The 23,250-nt window shown below is 39.6% G+C and overlaps 1 protein-coding gene across 1 annotated transcript; it reads right to left on the bottom strand.

Annotated features, from left to right (window-relative positions):
• Positions 1–10,394: 10,394 nt before the first annotated feature.
• LOC146583320 (uncharacterized) lies at positions 10,395–23,161 on the bottom strand. The gene is made up of 3 exons (XM_085275151.1): positions 23,121–23,161; positions 22,467–23,020; positions 10,395–10,492 (listed from the first exon to the last, which is right to left on the bottom strand). The coding sequence occupies exons 2-3, from the start codon at positions 22,774–22,776 to the stop codon at positions 10,395–10,397; spliced, it is 408 nt and encodes a 135-aa protein (XP_085131277.1). The 5' UTR covers positions 22,777–23,020; positions 23,121–23,161.
• Between the last annotated feature and the right edge of the window lie 89 nt (positions 23,162–23,250).

Below are 23,250 nucleotides of genomic sequence, written 5' to 3'. Positions count from 1 at the left end.
CCGAGAATCCTGCAGCCAATGGGAGGGTGGAGAGGACTGACAGTCTGCCCGCTGCACGCGTCCTCACACTGCGCACTGATTCACTGTGAAAGTGGATCTGTCAAGACTGTTCGCACATTAAAGGACACAAAGTAGCCAGGCGTTATTTTATTTGGACAGCGAGATATTTTCAGCATGCGTGTCTGATTTCTCTCCTCGGACACGTTGGTTTCTTTCTTTCTTTTTTCTTAATTGTCCCGTGCATGTAGAACACACTTTTGATGCAAGAGCTATGAAATCCACAGCCTACCTGCTGCAATACTGGATCAAACCACGAGATAGAGACAACGGGGTTTCACGGTGAAATCGAGGCGTGGGGTCATGTCATAGGTCTGTGAATCGCCTTATCAATGCAGAGAAGAGGGAGCGGGGAGGGGGGGGTGGATAATACAGCGAAGATGGAGAATCGTTTAAAATGTATTTTCTGGGCTAAATCGTGAACTTCATTTTTTAAAATTATCAACATCTACTTCGAGGCAAGCTGAACTGATGTTGCTTCTTTGAAGACCCCCTTCCCGTTTTGAGTGATTGGGTGATGACTGAATTTTAAATTATGGACTTTTGTGTCTGGGCCTAATTGCACCCTCTCTTTATTGACATTTTATTAAAGGAGTCAGTAAATGACACATATAGCGATAACAAACAGCTTTAAATGTTGCCGTTGTGTAGAAGATTTTTCCCAAGTATAGTGCACCAATACTAATGTCTGCAGCAGAGCCTCAGGTTTACGCAGATTTGTCACTTAGTGATTTTCCTTTTCGGTGTATCCAAAGCATATGGCATTTCCTTTTTAAGCAGATCAGAATGTTTTTATTTTATATTGAGAGCACACAGTATTTGTCTGCAGTATATTTTTACTGTCTGAATGAATGTCAGACGTCGTTGACTGCATTTTTCTCCCCCCACTTCAGTTCTTGATTATGTTTTGACAGCATTTTCCAGTATCATCTCCACCAGATGATTATTTGCTAGTAAAAAGCCTTTGTCATCCAATCTTCCAGACAGCAACAGCACAGCAGCTTGTCAGGGTGAAGCTATTATATTCAGTAATGAAAAATAAAAGTTACATCAATATGATATAGGCATATTTTTTCAAATGGGATAAACAGCGTTAAATGTGATACTTCGTTCCTCCACATTTTTTCCTGAGTGACTGAAGCATGTTAGTGAAGTAAGACAGGATAGAAAAGCAGAGCAAATGCTGACAGATTCCTTTGTTTGCAGTTTTATCCCATTCTCTAACTTTACAGAGCAAAACGTGAAATGTCTTCTTTGTGCTTGGCTGCTATGATTACAGAGACTGGGAGGGGAAACCAGGAATTTGGTAAATTAAACTGACAACTATATGCGGCCATTTGAAAAACAAATCTAAAAGCTGTATTATTCTAAATTCAATCGCTTTTAATTTATTTTGACAGTCAAAGATCACCACTGTTACCCGATTTGTGCTTCATCAGTGATGGTCACACTAGCAGCCATTATCACTGAGTAATGTCATTCCCACTCGGCTTCACAGTAATTTGACCCACACTTTGGTATAAAATGTTAAAGGACAGCTTTCAAAGAATTAAACACTGCTAGTGCTTCAGTTTGCATTTTCAGCTTATTAGTTTTGAGTACTTAAATGAATCATATGTGGTTCTTTATTGGAACTGTAAACACAGAAGTTCTGCTCTCTAAGATACAGTCAGGTCCATAAGTTTTTGGACAGTGACGCTTTTTGTAATTTTGCCACCGTACACCACCACAGTTGGTTTTAAATTGAACAGTCAAGATGTGATTGAAGTGCAAAATTGAGTGCAGACATTAACTGTTTAGGAATATTGCATTTTCAGAGGCTCAAATGTAACTGGATGAAGTAACACAATTTGAAATCCAAGGACTTTATTGGATGAAAATTATTTGCAGTCAAAGACGGCCTGAATCTAGAACCCAAGGACATTTGGCGATGTCCATGAGTTCTAGAGCTTTTAGATGCTCTGCCGGCTGCAATACGTTGCTGCCTCCTTCAATTAGTGCTAGTTTGTGGGTCTCTCAGCCTTCCGTTTTCTATTTAATAACTAAAAAGCATTGGGTTGAGCTCAGATGAATGACTTTACCACTGAAAAATATCAAATTTCTTTCCCATGAGAAACTCTTGGGTTGCTTTTGCCATATGCTTTGGGTCACTATCCATTTGAACTGTGAAGAGCAAGTCCATCAGTTTTGCAGCATGTGGTTATTTCTGGGCAGACGGTGTAGAATGTACACTTCAGAATTAATCATGCTTCTTCTATCAGCAGCCACATCATCAATAAACACTAATGACCCGGTTCCACTGGAATCAGAATCAGTCAAATCGAGATCTGTCATCTGCTCAATTTGTCATGGAATAATGAGGGACCGGGCCTCACCTGGCCATGAAACTATATGACAGCCAGTTGTCCAATTACTTTTGAGCGTCTGAAAATGGGGGACGATGAATAAATATGGCTGTACTTCCTAAACAGTTAATTCAATGCTTTTGTTAAAACCCTTGAATTAACCCTTGAAAGTCTGCACTTCATTCCCATCTTGATTGTCTGATTTAAAATCAACTGTTTTGTTGGACAGAGGCAAAATGACAAAAATTGTGTAGTTTTTCAAAAAACATAGAGAACTAACTGTGAATGATGCTTTTCTTTTACTGATTTCCTGTTCGATCGGCAGATTGCCTGCCTTTGGAACAAAAGATTAGACAGCTGAATAGTGTTAATTTTCTACATCTGGGCCCTAGACTGTACCCAGACAGTCTGCTTAAGAAAGAGCTTAGGAGATAATGCACAAATGCTACCTATTTTGTTATTTAAAAAGATAATAGTAATGAACTTTCTGAACAGTGTGTTTTGCAGTTGATTTTCATTATTCCTGTTCTTTCCTATCTTATTGGTTTGGTTAGGCAATATCTATTCCCTGTCAGAGTCACTTAGTGAAGAGTTGTTGCAATTAGATTCAGTTGCTCAGCCGTGCTGCAAATCAGTTGCTCTTTAACTTGATTCGTCTTTCAGAACATAGGTTAGCTCATAGTTATCTTTGCTTCGTTTATTGTTCTTACTATTACATATTTAATATCGCTGTCCGTTGTTTCAGAGCTTCTGACACCTCTATAAAAGACCACCACCACCTCTGTCCTGTCTTCTCAGCAGCAGCAGCCATTTATGGCTGTGAGATGATCAATGCAGGAGCATGCTGCCCATTCATCTCAGCTAACAGACCTGCCAGACTGCCAAAAGGTAGATTTGTTTTAGTTTGCAATATGTGAAGGGTGTTCCTATTCTCTAGTTACAAGGATCTGATGAAAAAGATTTTTCTTGCTTTTCCCATTGTTTCTACTTATCCCAAACCATTAGATTCTCCAGAAAGTCAATACACTGTTTGCAGTCTTTGCACCTTTTAAGTTAGACTGTAAATTTAGGTCCATGGTAAAAGTTTAAAATGTTGTGTATAAGATGTCATTTACAATTATGACACCGGCTATAAATCTTTATTGCTCAGTTAATGAAAACATTCATTTACGTTTGATAATCACATTCACGTTTTTATCAGTATATTTTTCAGCTGAACATTAAAACTGACAGTTCAATTGTGCATATTGTTTCCTTTAGTTCTCTCTCAGCTGAACTCCATGATTTTATATGTTTTGGCAAGAAAATGATAAATACAGAACATCACCCAGACTTCAAACTAGGACTCATAAAATCATGCTCTTTACATACAAGGCTTTCAATAATCAGACCTTATCTTATCCTAATGACCTTATAGTACCATCACACCATCAGAGCAATTTGCTCTCCCACTGCAGGCTTACATGTTGTTGCTAGAGTTTTTAAAGGCAGAATGGGAGGCAGCGCCTTCAGCTTTCAGGTCCCTCTTCTGTGGAACCAGCATCCAGTTTGGATTTGGAAGACAGACACCATCTCTACTTTTAAGATTAGGCTTAAAACCTTTATTTTTGTTAAAGCATATAGGTGAAGCAAATCTAGTGACCCTGAATCCTCTCTTAGTTATGCTGCAACAGGTCTAGCCTGCAGGGGGATTCCCATGATGCACTGAGTGTTTCTCCTTCAGTCATCTTTTTCAGTCACTATGTGTTTATACACCTCTCTGCATTTAATTATTAGTTATTATTAATCTCTGGCTCTCTTCCACAGAGTGTCTTTGTCCTCTCTTCACCAGATAGCCGCCCCTCCCCGAGCCTGGTTCTGCTGGAGGTTTCTTCCTGTTTAAAGGGAGTATTTCGTTCCCAAAGTGCTTGCTCATATGGGGTCCTATGATTGGTGGGGTTTTTCTCTGTTTTGTTTGTATTATTGCAGGGTCTTTACCTTACAATATAAAGCACCTAGAGGCAACTGTTGTTGTGATTTGATGCTATATAAATAAAATTGCATTCAATTGAATTAAACTGAACAGAGTTGAATTGAACGGGTCATTCTTAAGAGCTCACTGAATTTAAAAATGGGTGCTGTAAGATCCAAGTCAGAGTCAATTTTTGACATTTTTTACCTCCGAAGTATTCCACAATCAACTGTAAGTGGTGTTTTTGCAAAGTTTGAATGTTGAGGAAACACAGCCACCCTGTGGCTGACCACAACAATATGAGTCACACGAGTCACCAAATGCTAAGGTGTATTTTGTTGAACAAAAGTTGACAGAGTGCTGCTGATTCACTAATCACAGGGCTACAAACCTGCTCTGACACTAACATCAGCACAAAAACTGTACACTGGGAGCTTCATTGCATTAGTTTCCATGACTGAGCAGCTTCTGTAGGTGACATGTGCTGGTGGCCCAGCACTAATGTCTGTACCGTGTAATTGCAGCAGACCTAAAGCAGGCATGGCTTTTTGTTTAACTCATTCAAAATTTGTTAAGGTAGTGTTTGATGTAATGTTTTAGGTTTTTTTCCTCATAGTTTAAACTTGAGGTCACTTAGGAACAGAAATATTCACAGAAGTCGCATTTGAATAAGAATTTGAGACATTACCTTTCACTGAGATTAAACAGTCTGTTAGATGCTTCTCAGAATTAAATGTCTAAACGTCCTATTGAAAAGATTGTTTTTTAATTTACCAAACTGATACACAAATCAAGATTTGTCCGAAGTACAGAATTTCAGCTTTAATCATTTCTTTTCTTTTTTCGTTTAATAAGCAGCTGTACTGACTGAACTAAACATAAGTAAATTCAATTTTGTGACATGCAGATTCTGTGAATGACACAAACTTTGAGGCTACTGGAACACTAATTTACTTAACGTTAACACAGAAAATAAATAAAATGAGTCAGTACAATTAGTTGTGAGGAAGGAGCTTTACAACATAGTGGCAGGGTAAGCAAGCATCAATGCTAGATGATTTAATTTACCGAAATGTTTTATGATACAAGAAGACCTTCAGCATAAAACTAGAAGAGAGATTAGTGTCTTTTCTTTCAGAAATCTCACTGAGTTACTTGTTTTGCAGGGGAGCACAAAGAACAATGTGTCTTTCAGTCAAAACCATTTTTGAAATTTTCCTTAGACAAAAAGATTATTTCCAAAGCAGTATAGCTGCAGCAATTCTGTGTTTCAAGGCTGATCAAAACTACCTGGAAATCATGTCAGTATTTGAATGAGTCCTTTTTTTTCTTTCCCCTTGGTGTGTTTGACTATAATACTCTATTTCCTCTAAAAAGCCCTGGTGAGTTCACCTAGCTTTTCTCTTCAATATGCTGTCAAACCAAACATCTATTCTCCTCAAGCCCCCTGCCATCACTTTCAGATACATCACTTCATTTTGCTGCATTAAAAAAAAAGAGAGAAAGAAACACTAAAAACACAGATTTAACCTGAAGAACTGTTTTTGCCTCCTCTGGTAAAGTAAACGTGCATCCTTAAATGGCGACCCTCTGTACTTGTTTTTTCCTTTTCAGCCATTTTCGGAGCCTATTTTATTAGCAAATGCTTGCTAAAATTAAAGACATATATTTTGCTTTTTGGTCCATTAAGGCCATGTACCTCCTCAAGACCTGTGGCTTCTCATTTCGATGGTTTTATTTGAAAAGCAGAGTTTCTGCACAGGCAGCCTGCAGAGCACAGCATGTTAATAACACTCAGAGAGCTGACAGAGAGATGAGACTATTCAAATTATTCGTAGTGAAAGGATGCTATACTTCAAATGTGATCCCACTAGATGGATGCAGCTTTGATTGTGCCGAGGGAAGGTTGACAGTGTCAGGTAAACAAGACTAGACTTCAGGACGTACAGGGAGTGAACACAATATCTCTGCAACCTCATAAAATCGTGTTCTGGAGCCCCGCAGCAATCGCTAACTACAAATATATTAAATTATAAGGTGGACGTTATATTTTGTCCACACCAGCTCTGCTTAACACTGTGTAACATAATAATAGAAACACACAGAATAAAATTTTCCAGAGCCGGCTTCTCTCATCTCGTCTCAACAAAAACAATTTATTACTTTAAGCTTGACAAATCTATTATTCAGAGCAGGGCTGTTGAATTAAATTATGCTGCACTTGTGATATTTCGTCCACCTCTTGTAGATTAGATGTATGAGTCTATTCTGAGTTCTGTGCTTTGTTTGTTGCCTTGCATTTCAGTTGTTTCATCATGTATTACAGCACTTCATTTTGTCATGTCATGAGTATGATTAGAGAGATCTGGATAGGTTTGCAGTTTCTCTCTCTGGAGTCCTCTGAGACACACTTGTGATGAACAAATGAGCTTGAACTTAATGTGATTCCCATCTCACAATCCCTGTGTCCACATCAAGAAATATAGCTCCACAACCACTTAAATAATATGGGGGCTTGTTTAAAATTACAAATGTTCAGAGCACTTCAGCGCGAATTGAAAAAAGACTTCTCTGCTCTGAATTTGTGGCCTTCAGCTGTTGCCAGCAAAGACTAGTTACACCACCTCAAATAGAGTATTTTAACAAGGTGCAGGTCAGAAAAAGAGATATGGATAAGTGAAAGCATATTTTAAATTAAAATTAAAAAATACAAATATTTATCTGATTCTTGGGTAAATGATTTATGTGTAATCATCATTTCAAGAACAGAAGCTATTCTCTGTCCATAAATGCTAAGCATATACGGAAAAACCTGAAAGAAAGAGAGCATGAAAAAATGTTATTAAAATGTTACTACATGCAGATTTAGATATTCCACAGCTGTTTGAGCAATTATACAATTTTTGTAGTGTTGCTTCTACACCCAAGCCCAGGTATTTATTTTCTTTTGCTGGCCACCTCAAACAGACAGCTCATTCTTCTGGAGGCAACACAACATAAATGTACCAACATTTACATTTATTAAACTATGTCCACCTTCACAAGTATGATGGAAACTGGAGCTGTAAGTGATCTATTTGTGTACATGTATATATATATATATATATCATGGTATTCAGACTGAGGTGGAGACAAGCCTTTAAACGTGCCAGACATCTGAGGAGTGTTATCCTCACCAGACGCTCTCGAGGGGGTAGGAAAATCACATTTGCTCCATATCTGATCGCTCCTTTTCCCCTTCTGACAAGCACATGATGGTGTCGGTGAGTGGATGTACAAAAACTTACACTTGAGACTTTGAATAGCACATCAAAATACTATGTAGTAAAAGTGGACAATTCATAATGAGTCGAAGTGCATAATTTCAAGGGAAGGTTTGAAAGTTGGTTCAAAATACCACAAATATCTGCTTCATATTTCCAGGTTGGCACTGCCTAGTAATTATGTGTTGAGTGTGTGCTAATTAATGGCTACCGTGGCCACAGTTAAAGAACTTACAGAGGTAGTGTCTTTGTCTGTATGAACTTGCAGTGATGATTAGAGGATAACCTCTCGCACACAGCAATTAATCAGACATGCAGACAAGCCCATTTGCTAAGACCGAATGTGACAGTTGCTTGGCTCGGTGGCTTATAGAGCCCTAATACCAACCTCAAAGAGTCCCAGAGCTTCACTTCAAAAGAAACTGACAGAAATTGCAGGTGTGTATGGTTTATAAAATAAAAGAATGCACCATTTTGAAGCTAGTTACCAGGGCACCCAGTGATTGTGCTTTCTTGTTGTAGGTGTTTAAAAAGAGACGTAAAAAGTGCACTGGAGTTGTCAGCTCTCTAACGTGTTAAACATCCAGAATGGTTTAATTTAACTCAAGTTTAACGGCTGATAGATGGTTATCAGGTTGCTTTGATGTCTTGTAGCATTCCTGTCAGATGCTCTCGTTTTTTAAACCAAGAAATGCAGATCATATTATTATGCTGAAAAAATGCAAATGTGCCGTGCATGCTGTTTTGTTCTTCTTTTGTTCTTTTCGTTTTTTGTTCTTGTGATCAAGCTACTACTTTGGCTTATAATTATTTGTTACTGCTAAGAATTTTGTACATGTCAGAAAATACATCTAGTGAGAATCTGCTGTATTATTATGTGTATGATAGTTTGCAGCTTCGTGCATTTGAATATTTCTAACCTTCATTCAGAGAAGCTTTTCAACCTCTGGCCACCTTTTATTCGGCAACTGTAGAGCTGAAATAAACTCATCATCGTTGACCGTTACAATAGGGGAGTCTAATACCCGGCATAAAGTCTCCTTTCTTTGCCCTACTTTTTCCATTTCAGCTTTAGATTCTTTTCTTTTCTTTTCTCTCATGCAAGAATGAAAAGATTTTGGCTAAACTTGCAGTACTTGACATCATGCATATATTTATGCTGCCCAGAATGAGAATCCCAAAGCCTCCGTGGTAGGTTTTTCTTTTTCAAGAGTGAAGGTAAGGGAATCTTTTCAGTGTTTTGTAGCAATATTGGAGCTTGAAATATTTTACAATCAATTAAGATGTTTTCTTAAATCCAATCACCTTGTAATTTTATTACATCTTTGTAGATTTGTTTTTAACAGTGTAATTCACAAAAACATTTTCCATTAGCACGATGAATGAATAAAGTAACGCTTCCTGAACATTTTATTCTCTGGAAAAATTGTCTGTGTCTTTTCTATTTTGTAATAAACCTTGGGGGTTTATGTGTAATCCTTATTATATGAGCTTTGTAGAAAAAAAATAATCTGTCTTAAATCCTTTTGTTTATAAGCCTTTAAGCCACGAATGATTCACATTTCCTAACAAGCTTTAACATGTAATACCGGACCTGAGTTGTCTAAAGATACTAAAGTAAAGGTCTAACAAGTAGAAAATCATGCCGCAAATTCACTTTTCCACAGTTTGACTGATATTAAAGGTGACATCCCTTTGCTGTGGGAGACTGACTTAGGAATGACTTCAACACTTTGAGTCAGAAAAAGGCTTTTAGGGGTTATGACTCAACATGCCTATGCACGTGTTATTCCTGGATGAACAAAATAACCTCTGAGGTCACAATTACAATTCAATGCCTGTTTAACCAGAAATGTTAATGAATTTGAAGTTGGTCCTGTGGTGTATGTGATGATCTTCAGTTATATTTTTTGGTGATCATCTAGTGTACTGAGCTGAAACCATGAACCATCCATTCATCCATTGCCACTGATCTGCAGGGGTGGCAGTCTAAGCAGAGATGCCAGGGGGACACCAAGGTGTTTCCAAACCAGCCGAGAGACATAATCTTCCCAGCATATCCTGGGTCTGCCCCGGGGGATCCTGCCACTGGGACATGCCCAAAACCACTCATCCAGGCAGTGTTATCTAAGGCTGGATACAGGCATGGCTATATATTTCACACAGACCTGTCTGCTTTAAGTTCTTATTTGGGATGCACATGGTATATCACAACACCACAAACTGGCTTCAAATTCTTTTTTTCTTCTTTTTTTTTGTACAACCAGTTTGATATAAAATCAAAACCCCTAAACCTAATTAAGAAAGTAAATAACCTACAGTAATACTATCATAACTTTGAGTAGCTTAGCAACTAGGGGAGGAAGTACAAGTTATTATTATTAATATTATTATTATAAGTTATTTTTAGCTTGTTTAAAATCGGCACATACTCAATCCAGGATTGCCAGCACTTTAAAAATGTGTCCTTATCCTGTCTTGAAATAAACGTCAGCTACCATCATCCATCATTTCAATAAAATCCTCTACAAATATTTGTTTTCGAACACATGTGGTGTGTCTGGGCTCAAACCTAAACATATCGTCTCAAAAGAAAAGTGGATTGTCATGTTGAATATTCTTCCCGTAGCTATCTTTACCTGACACCAGTTAAATAAGGAGAGAACATTTGAAGGAACTGAACAGAATTCACTTAAAGCATTTGGCAATGGAAGTCCGATGTAATGCCAGGACGTAATGCCAGCAGTGATAGGAATTAGGGCAGGACCACACAGGAGTCTAGACGATGGTGGTGGAGATGAAGATGGAGGCTTGGATGGAGCCTGTGTAACAGGGGAAAGGTGCAGATTGGGAGGAGGTGGGTTGCACAAAGGCGTCTGCAAGGAAAAATGACAGATGATTGAGCTGAAAGATGAGTGGACTAGACCAGTGACATCACAATGAGTTTGACAGTGTGGGAAAGTGGAAGTGATGTAAAGTTTAAATTTGCCACCAAACACCTGGGAAGCAGACAGATGTGTGACTACCCCGGGGGCTGGGCCTGGGGCTCGCTTAGGCCACTTCAGGGTTGAGGTGCCCTCGGCCTCTCGGCCTGGGGCTCGGTCACTCTGGCACAGCTGGCTGCTGGCGGAGCGCACGGGCACGTCACTGCAACCCCCCCTGGCTTCTGCTCCGCGGCTGCTGAGTGAACCCTCATCTGGGACTCTCCTCAGCTCTTTCTGGGACAGTGGTGCGGCTGCCCCTCCGTTGGTCTTCCTTGGTCTCTTGTGTTCTGGGGGCCTCTGGATGTCTGGAGTTTTGATCTCCTCCATACCTGCTTCATGCCCTGGTGGACGGGGCAGTGGCTCCCCACACCCTCTAGCAGATCGTTACATGAAGGAACCTTTTAAAAACAAGCTCGTCCATGCTCACAGGTGTACACACGGGTGCTCACACACACAAACTACACCCTTTTTGGCTCCTACCTCAAAGCACACTGTGCGCTGTCGATCTTACGTGCTGCACAATAATGTTTAATATTTAGTATTTACCGTTACATTCCCATAGACCCTTGTGATGTTGTTTATTCTATTGCTCTCGTTTTCTTCTGCTTGTTTTCTTTTTTCATTCTCAACAGGTGAAATTAAAAAAGTATACTGTTATCTACTGTTAGCCAGTTTATTGTGATGGTGTTGTCTTTATTATGTTGCTCTTTGTTGTTTGTTTTCTCTTCTGGTTTTTTATCTCCATACAGGTGATCGAGGTGTTTTGTTTGTTTTTCTTTCTTTTTTTTCTTCCCCCCTTTCCCTCCATCTCTTCTCCCCTCTATTTTTCTTTCTCTCCCTCTCTTTCTTTCATTCTTTCTCCCTGTCCTATCCCCCAGTCAAAAAAGAAAGAAAAAAAAAGACACTGTCGTTTATTTAATTTTTCCTATGTTTGCAATTGTAATGTGATATTCATCTCATTTTTCAGTTTTTCCTTTATGTGTTTTGTGTTTCCCCCTTTAATTCTTGTAATTTGTTTATTAATAGTTTATAAATATTTCTCACCTGTGATGTCCCGGTTGCTTGTCAATATGAAGTCTTTCGAACTGTAAAATTGTGTGGCTGACTGAATGTGATGCAAGCTAAAGCTAAAGCTGAACAAAAGACAGGCAATAATGACTTAAATTTATTCAGTCACATCATTAAGAGTCTTTATGCCATTCAGGTGAAAATGTGGGTTTTCATTAAAGGCAATGAAGCAGCTAGGTCAGTACCACAGGGGCCCAGGAGGTAGGGGGGACCCAGTGAAAATGAATATCAAATTGGACCTTTTCCCCACATTAAATTACATGCAGATGATCATTGAGTTCAATTAAAGTTGCACTATATGTCTAAGCCATAGTTCTATCCTGATTTATTTTATTGAATTATTTACTCCACTATTTTAAACTTCTTTAGTTTAAAAACAAGTGTCTCACCTGAAAGGTTTTGATGAATGGGGGCATCCTGGGATACATATTACTTGTACTTTCTGCCCTGACTCTCTGTCATTTGTGGGTAATGTGTGCAAACCTGCTGGTGCCAACCATGCATCAACGTGTTTCTCTGCAAAAATCTCACTTTGTTTGTTACCACAGTAGCTTCATAAATTATGTTTTGTGAACCACAGAAGTGTGTGTGTGTGTGTGTGTGTGTGTGTGTGTGTGTGTGTGTGTGTGTGTGTGTGTGTGTGTGTGTGTGTGTGTGTGTGTGTGTGTGTGTGTGTGTTAACACATAATTTAATGACTACACTTATTAAATAAATAGCATCATAAACAAATAGTTAAAAATTGCATGTCATTGTGTATAATCTCTCTAGTAGTTTGTGTCTTCCCTTGTTTGCTGTTTGTTGCCTCTCTTGCTTTCCCCTAACCCGAACCGGTCGTAGCAGATGGCCGCCCTCCCTAAGCCTAGTTCTGCCAAAGGTTTCTTCCTCTTAAAAGAGACTTTGTTTTTCTTCCCACTGTGCTGTGTTCACAGGGTTGTGTGTTTTTTTATATATAAATAAATATGTAGGTTCTTTGCCTCACTATGTAAAATGTCTTGAGCTGACTTTCATTAGTATTTGATGCTTTATAAATAAAAATGACGTAAAACTGAAACTCAGTCACAAGCACTGATTGACTCATTGTCTGGGTCACTGCTGGTGCCTATAAAGTGGCCAATTTTATTATTATTTACTGCAAATATTTTATCACGGCTAAGATTTTGCTAAGGTTTTTTTATTTTAAAAGCAGTGTTTTTCTTTTTTTTTTTTAGCTGATTGCTAAAGTAATGTATAATTTCAGAAACTGAATTTTATACACAATAATGAACACCTGGTGGTCACTGCGTTTTTCTCTACAGTTGAAGCTGGATGAAAGGACAAACTGCAGGTATATGAATGACAAACACATCAAACACACACACACACACACACACACACACACACACACACACATACACGGAGCTGTACAGTATAAAGCATTATTGACCTAAACATATTGTAAAAAAGACACAGTTACTTCTGGTTACACCCTGCATGCCCTCAGTGCTGCAAAATGATCTCTAGTGTACAGTCTGCACTTTATTTTCATACATCACTAGAATCTGATTTACACTTCAAAGCAGCACGGCACAGGATTGGGATGAAGGGTAGGGGTGTGTGGGGGGAGAGGAAAAGGAAGAGAAAGGCTGAGTGGCCCATGGCTGAGTTTTGATTTGATTTCCATTAAGCAACAGAACATAAAAGTAAAATCAATTAAAGTGTGACTCTCTGTTCCCTCTGGTCACTGCAGGTTAAAGCGTGTCTGCGAGCAGGAAAGAGCACCCAGCTGCAGAGTTACAGATCCATGCGTGCCTTTGATTAGTGTCTTGATCTCCGGCTTCTCAATCATGCTGTTCCTTCTGTTTCTTTCCCTTGGTTCCTTTGTTGCAACTAACCTTTGCCTCTGCTAGCTTCCTTTTTTGTTGAAAACAGCTGTGACGATGGTGCACCGCCTGCTTTTTCAGCGTAAAACACGACAGACTAAGCTCAAAGGTGGTACTTGCCGTTCCAAACATTAGCTCTGGCCTTATTTTAATTGGTTAAAAAACAGCAGGCATCAATTAATTTATATATAACTACACTACTGTGCAAGTCTTGAGTCACCCATCATTTCTCTAAAGTTTGCTTCCAAGCTGCCAGAGTTTCTTCAACAATAGTTCTCCAGGCTTTCTGATTATATTTATTTTAACTGTTTCCTCGTTTCATTGCAAGCGTGGCTGTCAAGGAGCCATGACAATGATCCCAATCAAATTGCCAATGCAGTAAAAGCATACCTGGATAGACAAACACAACAGAATCCTCTCAGTCATGGATTGGCTTTCCTAGCACCTGAATCTCAACATTATTGAAGCAGTGTGGGATCATCTTGACAAAAAGTGGACCAGAAGGCAGCCAACATCCAGAGAAGTCCTTCAAGAAGTTTGGAGAACTATTCCTGAGTACTACTGAAAGACATTGCAAGACAGCTTGCTTAAGTTGGTTCAAGCTGTGTTGAAGAATAAAGGTGGTCACACCAAATATTGAGTTTCAATCTTGTTAGAATTAGACAAACTATATTTTTGTCTTACATACTGTATTTCCATGTATGTTTGTACATTTAATAAATTGCTGCACCTAAAAACATACAAATTAATCAGAGGTGGCTCAAGACTTTTGCACAGTACTATGCACAACAGACTATCCACAGAGGTGCTGCTAAGTGTACAAAAGTGTCTCTAACTTCATTTTAGTTTGCTAAAAGTAGCTGTCATCAATTAATTTGTATATAACTATAAAACAACACGCGGTCAGATTTCATAAACACTTGAGCCTGCACAAAATAGCACGTATCCAGATGGACTCTATATTTTATATAGACTTTATAACCTTGGAATAGGCTTTACAGCCAGATGTGGGCTTTTTTCTTTAATCTGCTAACTCAGCATCAGCCATTATTTTACAGTAAACTGTTCCTCCCTGACAAACAATATGGGGCCATATGCTGCTTGACTGTTCAACATACAGCCACACACAGATGTTTGTTCTGCAGAAGTTACATTGATAAGATAGAAAAACTCAAAAGGCAATTGTTCACCAAAGCCATCCTTGAGATAATCACAAGAAACTGGGAAAGATAGAGTACTTGTAACTATTAATGTAAAACAAATAATTTATCTTCTATGTTGCAGTACCCCTTTAATTGCAATTAGAGTTCAATTTTGAATATGAGATTGTTACATGACCCAAGAGAAATATTAAATAGCAAACCTTGCTCCATTTGTCTTAATTATGAGGTGTAATAAGAGAAAAACACAGTCTTCTAGAAAAGGTGTCTGACCTGCTTGAGCATGCACGAGTTTAATTTAATCTGAGCTTTTACACTTGTCACCTAGTTCGTACCCGCTGGTTCTCACTATCATCCCAACTGTTAGTTTTCACACGTTTGCATGGCAGAAGGATCACACTTAAATCAGTGACGCATTTATATGGCTGTAGATCTGAACCCACCAAGTAACAGAACCGTAGTCATTACTTAACCAATTTTCAACAGATTTCCCTGTTTCATCTAACATTATGTCTGGATCCAGGAGGAAAAATTCAGTGTTGGAAATGATCGCCCTTTCTAATTAGAATAATCCAGGCACTTGTGTAAAATGTGTCAGAGACGAGGAGACTATTAGTGGAAATGCCAGGAGATGCAAATTTCTTGCTTAAAAAAGGTACAGTAATCATCTCTCTGTCCATGTCTTTGCACTACATATCCAGATGATATAAAATTCTCAAATCAATTTTCAATAGAAAAACCACTCTTGAGTGCCAGGTGGCTCTAAAACTGCATGCCATATGGGTTCAACAAGATTAATCATAATAATTTTAAAAAATAAGGGGAAACCATCTTATCAATTCCGCATATTTAATTGAAAGAAATATGATGTTATTGTTATATGATTTACTATTAAACTGAATAGATGGTTTTCTTTTTTCCTACAACTGTAAAGGTAATTTTCTTCTATTTCTGGATCCTTACTTACCAAAGAAAATGATGACAAGAGCAAAGAAACTACTCTTTGCTCCTAGATGCTGTTTCAAAGTAACATACTCTCCAAAAAAAGACAAAAAGAGCAGACAGAAAAGTGTTTATTATTGTGAAGCATGATTATTATCCACTGACTTTAACCACGTACAGTAGTTATTATTGTAACCAGATTGATGAACGTTCTCCACAGATGCTGGTTACCTAATTTCTTAAATCTCAGCAAAGCTTTGTTTTCATGTCATTGACATGACATTTGTAATGCTTTTGAAGGGGACACGTAACATTTCTATATCCATGAGTGAACTCTACTCAGTTTGGATGTAATATGTCCTTATCTATTCATTCCATTTCAATAAAATAGATTTTTTCACAGTAGTCATTGTCAAAAGTCACAGCAGGACAGACACAGGAGTACCTAAAACGGCCGCAGCTGAACTTGTCCTGGTCCTGTAATGAAACTAAACGATTAACTGAACAATAATGAAGCCAGTGTGTAAAGCTGTGCTCTGTCATACAAATCAACACAAACGACCAGAAAGGTGTTTGTGTAATTCACTGTGCTAGCACTGCAATTAAAAAAAAAAAAAAAAAAGAAAATAGACAAAAAATACATGCAAACTACTTTTCAGTTGCTTCACAACACAAAGTTTTGCGCGCAGCATATCGCCTCTGTGACACAGATATGCCCATGCACATAAATCTTTAATGTGAATCCCTTTTAATGAGGTCAGATGCATTTTTTTGAGAGGCAGCATTCAAAGTCAACTTTTCCTTTTTACAGATGAATGGGAATTTGCATTACTTCACCTGCTGCTGGAAATTAAAGCAGCCAGCCTGTGTTTAAGACAACACGGAAGAAAAGAAAAACCTTTTTAGGTCTTTAGTTTTTCCCTCAAACTGTATAAGGCCCTTGTGTTATATTTCTATAGTGTGAAACCAGGCAAACAAAGCTGCTGCAAACTTCAAAATCTTGTTTCCAAGGACATCTAAAGCTGCTGCCTGAACCTGTGAGGTCCCATGAGTCACAGCTTTATGTTGTGGAGGAGCAACATCAGCGGTGTCAAAACAGCCTCCTTTCTTTATCAGTCACAAAGCACAAGAGGAAAAACAGGCTTCTGCTCTATTATCAGAGTGTTATCTCTCGCTAATATATGCATAGAACAGTAAATTTAAACATTATATTTGCATATTGACCTGCAAATCTGTCGCTGATCTCATACCTCCATACCAGCCAAGTTAAATACTCCACCAGGATGATGCACGACTTTGTCTATAATAATTTAATAAATATATAAATAATTTCCTTACATGCATATTTTTTGAGGTGAAATCATCTTTAGTGTTACTACGGTGAGATTTACACTCAAAGCCACAGTTCAAGTAGCGGATTCCTGCCTCTGGTTAAGGATTATATTAAGGTTTCTTTTAGTCTAATGCTAACATTTTTTTTGTAGTGCACAAAAGATAGAGGTAGTCAAGGTGAAAGCTGAACAATGTGCAGAGCTTGACAAATGAGACCAAGGTTTATGCAACAAAAGCATAAAGTGTGTAGTTTTCAGTAGGGTGACAGTGGCTTTATGCTTGATAAATAAATTAAACGGCAATCAGACAACATCATGCTCGTCTCAGAACATCTTTGCAGTCTTGGGACACAAGGTGTAACAAATATATAGGAACTATTTACCAAAAAATGATCAGATCATACCCCAACCGCCCTTTGTAGCCAGATTCCACCGATTGCTTATTTGGGTGTAGTTTTCTATAGCTAATGCATTTTTGTGTAGTTATTGTTAGGGTACATGTACAGACTGCACCACAAATTGCCTCAGATATAACACTAGCAGGGGTCGTGTTTATGTATTATAGCCACCAAATTAATTTCATCATAGAGATTATGAACATTTAATTTAATGCTGACAAACCTTTTTTGTGTAGACAAATGTAAGGGAAGAAACAAGCTCTGAAATTGCACACATGCATTAGTAAAATGCTGCCATTTCTCAGCGACATTAGAAGAGCAATTGCTGGAAATACCGCTGGCTCTTTATGGTGGGATAAAACAGATGAAGCGATGAAACAGAAAAGCAGAGATGCCACAAAGCATTCATGTATAGACAAACTAACTTATTTCATCCCACAGACATACTGTGTAGTGAAATTAAATTGTCTCCCCCCCAAAATGGCTTCCAATCCCACTACCTATGTTGCAGTGGGATGTAATGGTGCCTGCTCAGTATACATGCTGAGCTGGCTAAATAGTTTCTCCCCCTGAGCTCCCCGCTGGGTCACGACGGGTGTCTCACAAAGCTTGAATGTGTTCAGTAGCATCATGAATGGAATCTGCAACCTGCAGGCCAGATCCATTTAACAGCTTCAGCCTTGGTAAAGTCTGCCCAACTTAACTCCCTCTGATCAGAGAGCTGATGGGCTCCACAGGAAAGAGGCTGAGGTGTTTTGCTGAGCAAAGTGAAAGTTCTTAGTTTCCTGTGACCAATAAATGGGAGCTGCACCGTCGCTTGTGCCTCTGTTAACCTGAAGAAATTGCCAGCGACTACAAGTGACAGATTCATTTTGAGACTAAATTAAATCTGGTTTTCAGGTGCACGAGGTAGAAGAAGTATGGGAGGGGAGGACAGCCTGAAATGGGATTCACCATTTGAAGGTCAGCCTCTGGGAATACAGGGTAAGGAGGATGATTTTTATATCAAAGAAACATCTCCTGTTCTCCAAGTTTGGGAGTCTTAACACTGCCAGGCAGAATTTATATGTAAAGGGTTTTTTTCTTAAAGAATTTTTGTAAAAACTTAAAAAGCCTATTATGGAGCAAGTGAGCAGAAGGAAGAATCTTTAAGATTTTTGGTTTTCCAGCAACTTCAAGCTCAAGTGGCGGGCGGGTGTTTGGAGAAAAAAGGTCACTGCTGAGCACTAAACAGCAACCAGTCACAGTTAACAAATAGATGATGAGCACAGAGGAACATGTAGCAGCTGAAGAGCCAGATATTTCCCCCGGGGGTTGGACCAAAAACAGGAGAGTTGCCAGGTGGCCGATGACATGACTCCTAATGAATGCTAATGCTGCTCTGTACCTTTTACATGTGTCACAAAGAACTGTTTTCCAAAGAGCTTTTCAGTTACGATACGCCACTTTCTACTGCTTCCAGTGTCACCAAAACATTTTGGGCAGGTTTTAATATTTTAACACAACTTTATATTAAGGGAGCATGTACTGGGTACTTTTTTTGATGATATTAGAACAGAAGATTCTGTGACTCAACAAGGCTCTTTATGTTAACCTCATTTTCTCTTGCTTTGTCAACTCAAGATTTTATGGTGTGAAAGTAGATACTAAGGTTGGAGGGAAAACACCAACAAATCACTCTTTTACTTATCACTCCCTTGCAGAAGATGTTTATGTGAAGACCATCTGGGTTGTGTCAGAACTCACGGATGTAGGAGACCTCTGTATAAGATTTATAGGCCTTGAGAGTGCATCTTACTGCAATTGTAGAACAAAGGATTCCAACTGTCTAGTGTTTAACGGACCTGTCAAAGGTATGTTGAGATACGATTGTAGAAGGCCTCTTTCAGAGCTGGGGGACCTTCCTTATATGGTTTTAACTTGAAACTTGTTGACACACGAACTTTCTGCCTATAAATACCGCTGCACAAAAGAATAAAACTTTGAGTTGATTTTGGGAAAGCAACCTGAACAGTCTCTGTATCATTTTGTTCTCCTAACTGCTCCCGACGTCGTAACTAACCCGCTGACGGCATATCTGAGTGCTACTTGAGAATATATTGCTGAGTGTTACATAAGAATAATTTTGAATCTTATAGGGTAAAGACAAAACTCTGCTTATAGACGCCCACGCCTCAGGGAAACCCGATCCACGGACCAGACCCGGGACGGAGTTTCTTTCAATAATAAAAAGTGAGTGAGTACATTTCAACATTTTCAGCAATCACTCACAATCCTGGCACTGCCATGGTATCTGTAGCAGTGAACACATCGCACAGTGGCAATAACAGGATTTGACAAAATAACAGGATTTGACAAAATAACAGGATTTGACACAATAACAGACAATAACAAACTGTCAAAACACTAAGAGACAAAACACTAAGAGGTACTAAGACCAAAAACTATAACTATAACTGTGGTGGAAAATAACAGGCAAAGACTATGACTAAGACTAATGTAGAACTGACAGACGAAAACCATAACTATGACTGCGGGTGACGAACACTAACTAAGACTAAGGTCAAAATAAACAGACAACCCGACAATGGCATGCAGAAAACAAAGGGCTTAAATAGATACATGAGATGATCAGGGGAAGTGGAGACACATGGGGGAACAGCTGACTGACATAAACCTAATGACAGGGCCAGGAGAGGAAAGCTAAATACAATGAACAAAGAACACATGACACTGTCAGAATAAAACAGGAAACACTAAAACTAGACATGACAACACAAACTTAACAAACCTAATGCGTGATGAATAATACAAGAACCCAAAACATAGAAAACCAGAGGAACAATAAACAATAACTGCCCAAACTAAAGACAGATAGGAAATGACACAAAAACTAATCACATAACAAAATGAGACAAATACAAACATGAACTCAGAGCGCTGGGTCAGAGACCCAGCCTGTGACACCTGGCTCTCATTCAGCACGTCTCTCGCCTCCAAAACTGTGAATAATATACAAATACCACATAATACATTTTAATGACTTTCTGGTCACATTAATAAAGAACATCAATGCTCTGTTCATGTTCCAAAAATGTACAAAAAAAGGTTTGTTCACATTTAGCACGTGTGTGCGTGTGCTTCTGCACCACAGGGTAGAAAATATAAAAGCATATGTACCAGGCAAGCTCTTTTTGTCACGGTCCTGGGTCTCCTGACCCAGCGTTTTTAGTTCTTTGTGGTTTTTGTATTATTGTACTTATGTGTGTGATTTATTCTGTGGTTTCTAGTTTCGATCCCTTGCCCTTCATGTTTCTCCGTGTCCCCTCTGTTCTGTGTAAGTCTGTGTCTGCATGTTTGAGTTCCCCTCTGTGTCCCCTCTGTTCTTAGAGTCCTCTGCCTTATGGTTTATGTCTCTGTGTTTCTTAGTTGCTGTCTCCACTGTGTCAAGTTCGTCTCTGTGTGATCCTTCCTGTTTTACTTTGAAGGTCCGTGTCTTATGTAAATGTGTCCTGCTTTGCTTGTCTCGTCAGTCCTGATTTCTCCCAGCTGTGCCCTCCTTCTGTGTCTCATTCCCCTCGTTACTTCCCAGTGTATTTAAATCCTGTGTTTCTCTGAGTCAGTGTCGCGTCGTCCATCAGGCTGTGTGTTATGCTCCCCTTGTCTTCTGGTATGTGTTACAATTAGCTCTCAATTAGATATCAACTAATATCATATCATGGTGTGTGAAGAACATGTTACAATTTCCAGCAAAGAAATGTTAAATGAGCAGCCATTGTGTCTTCCAGCTCATCAAGGTCCTGGGTCTGCCCTGGGGCTTTCTCCTGGTAGGACATTCCCAGAATATATTCCCTGGGAGTCATCCAAGGGGCACAGTCAGATGCCCGAAACACCCCAACCAGCTCCTTTTAATGTTGAGGAGCAACATTAAAGCTCCCTCTCGAATGACCAAGCTCCTCACCCCAGAGATGGGGTTCCTCACTCGATCTCTAAAGGAGAGCCCAGCAAGGAATCGTATTTCTGCTGCTTGTATCCACAACCTTATTCTTTCGGTCACTACCCACAGCTTGTGACCATGGGTAAGGGTAGGAATATAGACTGACGGTAAATTCCGCTCAACTCTCTCTTCATCACAACAGATCTCGAACCGCCACCTTATGAAGGTTGAGGTGTTTGTGCGCTCCAGTGATCCTGGGAACTAAGTTGTCAGGAGCAATCTGCCCCTGGTAGGGTCACCCGTGTAGATCCTGGGTGAGGGGCCAGACAAGTTCAAGGTTCTTTATTTGTCACATGCATAGTTATACAGGTATAACACACAGTGAAATGTAGCCTGACACGCTCCTCGACATGTGCAAAAATTGGGGGGGGGGGGGGGTGTAGAGGAAGAACATTATATGTATGTATGTGTGTGTGTGTGTGTGTGTGTGTATATATGTATATGTGTGTATGTGTATATATGTATATGTATATATGTGTGTATGTGTGTGTATATATATATATATATATATATATATATATATATATATATATATATATATATATATATATATATATATATATATATATATATATATATATATATATATATATAGTATATGCACTGGGTGAATGTGCAGTAGTAGCAGCAAGCAGGTGAATTCTGTACATTAATATGAATAGACATCTGACTATTTTACAGGATAGACAATATAAACATATTTAAAATTAAAGGAATTGAAATGTACATTGTTCCTTGGTTTAGTGTCTGGAAGAGTCCTGTCTCAGTCAATTATAGATGATGTGAGAGGGCGGGTGTGTGTGTTTAGGGCACGGATGGCTTGGGGATAGAAGCTCCTCTTGAGTCTCTCTGTCCTTGCCCGGAAGATGCGGAACCTTCTACCAGATTGCAGAAGTTGGAACAGTTTGTTGCCAGGATGGGACGGGTCCTTCAGTATCTGCGCTGCTCTAGTCCGGCATCTCCTGGTGTAGGTGTCCTGAAGCGGGGGGAGAGCAATCCTGCAGCAGCGTTCTGCTGTACGGATCACTCACTGGAGAGCTTTTTGGTCCTTCACACAGCTGTTCCCAAACCACGATGTCATGTTCTGTGTGAGGATGCTGTCCACAGCACCTGTATAGAAAATCCTGAGGATCTTTGGAGAGACCCTGAACTTCCTCAGTTGTCGTAGGTGATACAGGCGCTGCCTAGCCTTTTTGGTCTGGACCTGAATGTGGGCAGTCCATGTCAGGTCTGAGGAGATGTGGACACCAAGATACTTGAAGGACTGCACCCTCTCCACTGGTGCTCCATTGATGATGATGGGCTTGTAGTCTCTGTGCTGACCCCTTCTGAAGTCCACCACCAGCTCCTTGGTCTTGCTGACGTTCAGCTGGAGGTGGTTGTCCTGGCACCACGATGCCAGATTCTTCACTTCATCCATGTAGGCCGCCTCATCGTTGTTGGAGATGGCACCCAACACCACTGTGTCGTCAGCAAACTTCACAATGGTGTTGGAGCCATGGGTGGCCACACAGTCTGAAGTGTAGAGGGAGTAGAGCAGTGGCAAGAGGACACATCCCTGAGGGGCTCCTGTGTTGATGGTGATGCTGTTGGAGAAGCACCTGCCCACCCTCACCACCTGAGTTCTGCCAGTGAGGAAGTCCAACACCCATGCACACAGACGGCTGTTAAGTCCCAGATCCCTCAGCTTTGTGAACAGTCTGCAGGGCACTATTGTGTTAAACGCTGAACTGTAATCAACAAACAGCATTTGCACATAGTTACCCTGTTTCTTGTCCACGTGGCTGAGAGTGGTGTGTAGGACGTGGGCGATGGCATCCTCTGTGGATCTGTAGGCGAACTGCAGCGGATCTGTGGTGTCTGGGATGGAGGAGGAGATGATGTTCTTCAGCAG

The sequence above is a fragment of the Mchenga conophoros genome, linkage group LG1 (assembly GCF_057382185.1).
Source record: "Mchenga conophoros isolate Kocher_MC1m ecotype Shallow Benthic linkage group LG1, M_conophoros_male_GT1.1, whole genome shotgun sequence".
In the NCBI taxonomy this organism is placed as follows: domain Eukaryota; kingdom Metazoa; phylum Chordata; class Actinopteri; order Cichliformes; family Cichlidae; genus Mchenga; species Mchenga conophoros.
Note: the sequence above shows the minus strand (reverse complement) of the source record. Positions and strands in the feature narration are given on the sequence as shown.

Excerpts from the sequence above, each read along its gene's own strand:
- LOC146583320 (XM_085275151.1), bottom strand. The coding sequence starts at position 22,776 with ATGGATGAAGTGAAGAATCTGGCATCGTGGTGCCAGGACAACCACCTC. Across the intron at positions 10,493-22,466 it reads CCTCAGGATTTTCTATACAG|ACGCCTTTGTGCAACCCACC; the intron begins GTGCTGTGGACA and ends TTTTCCTTGCAG.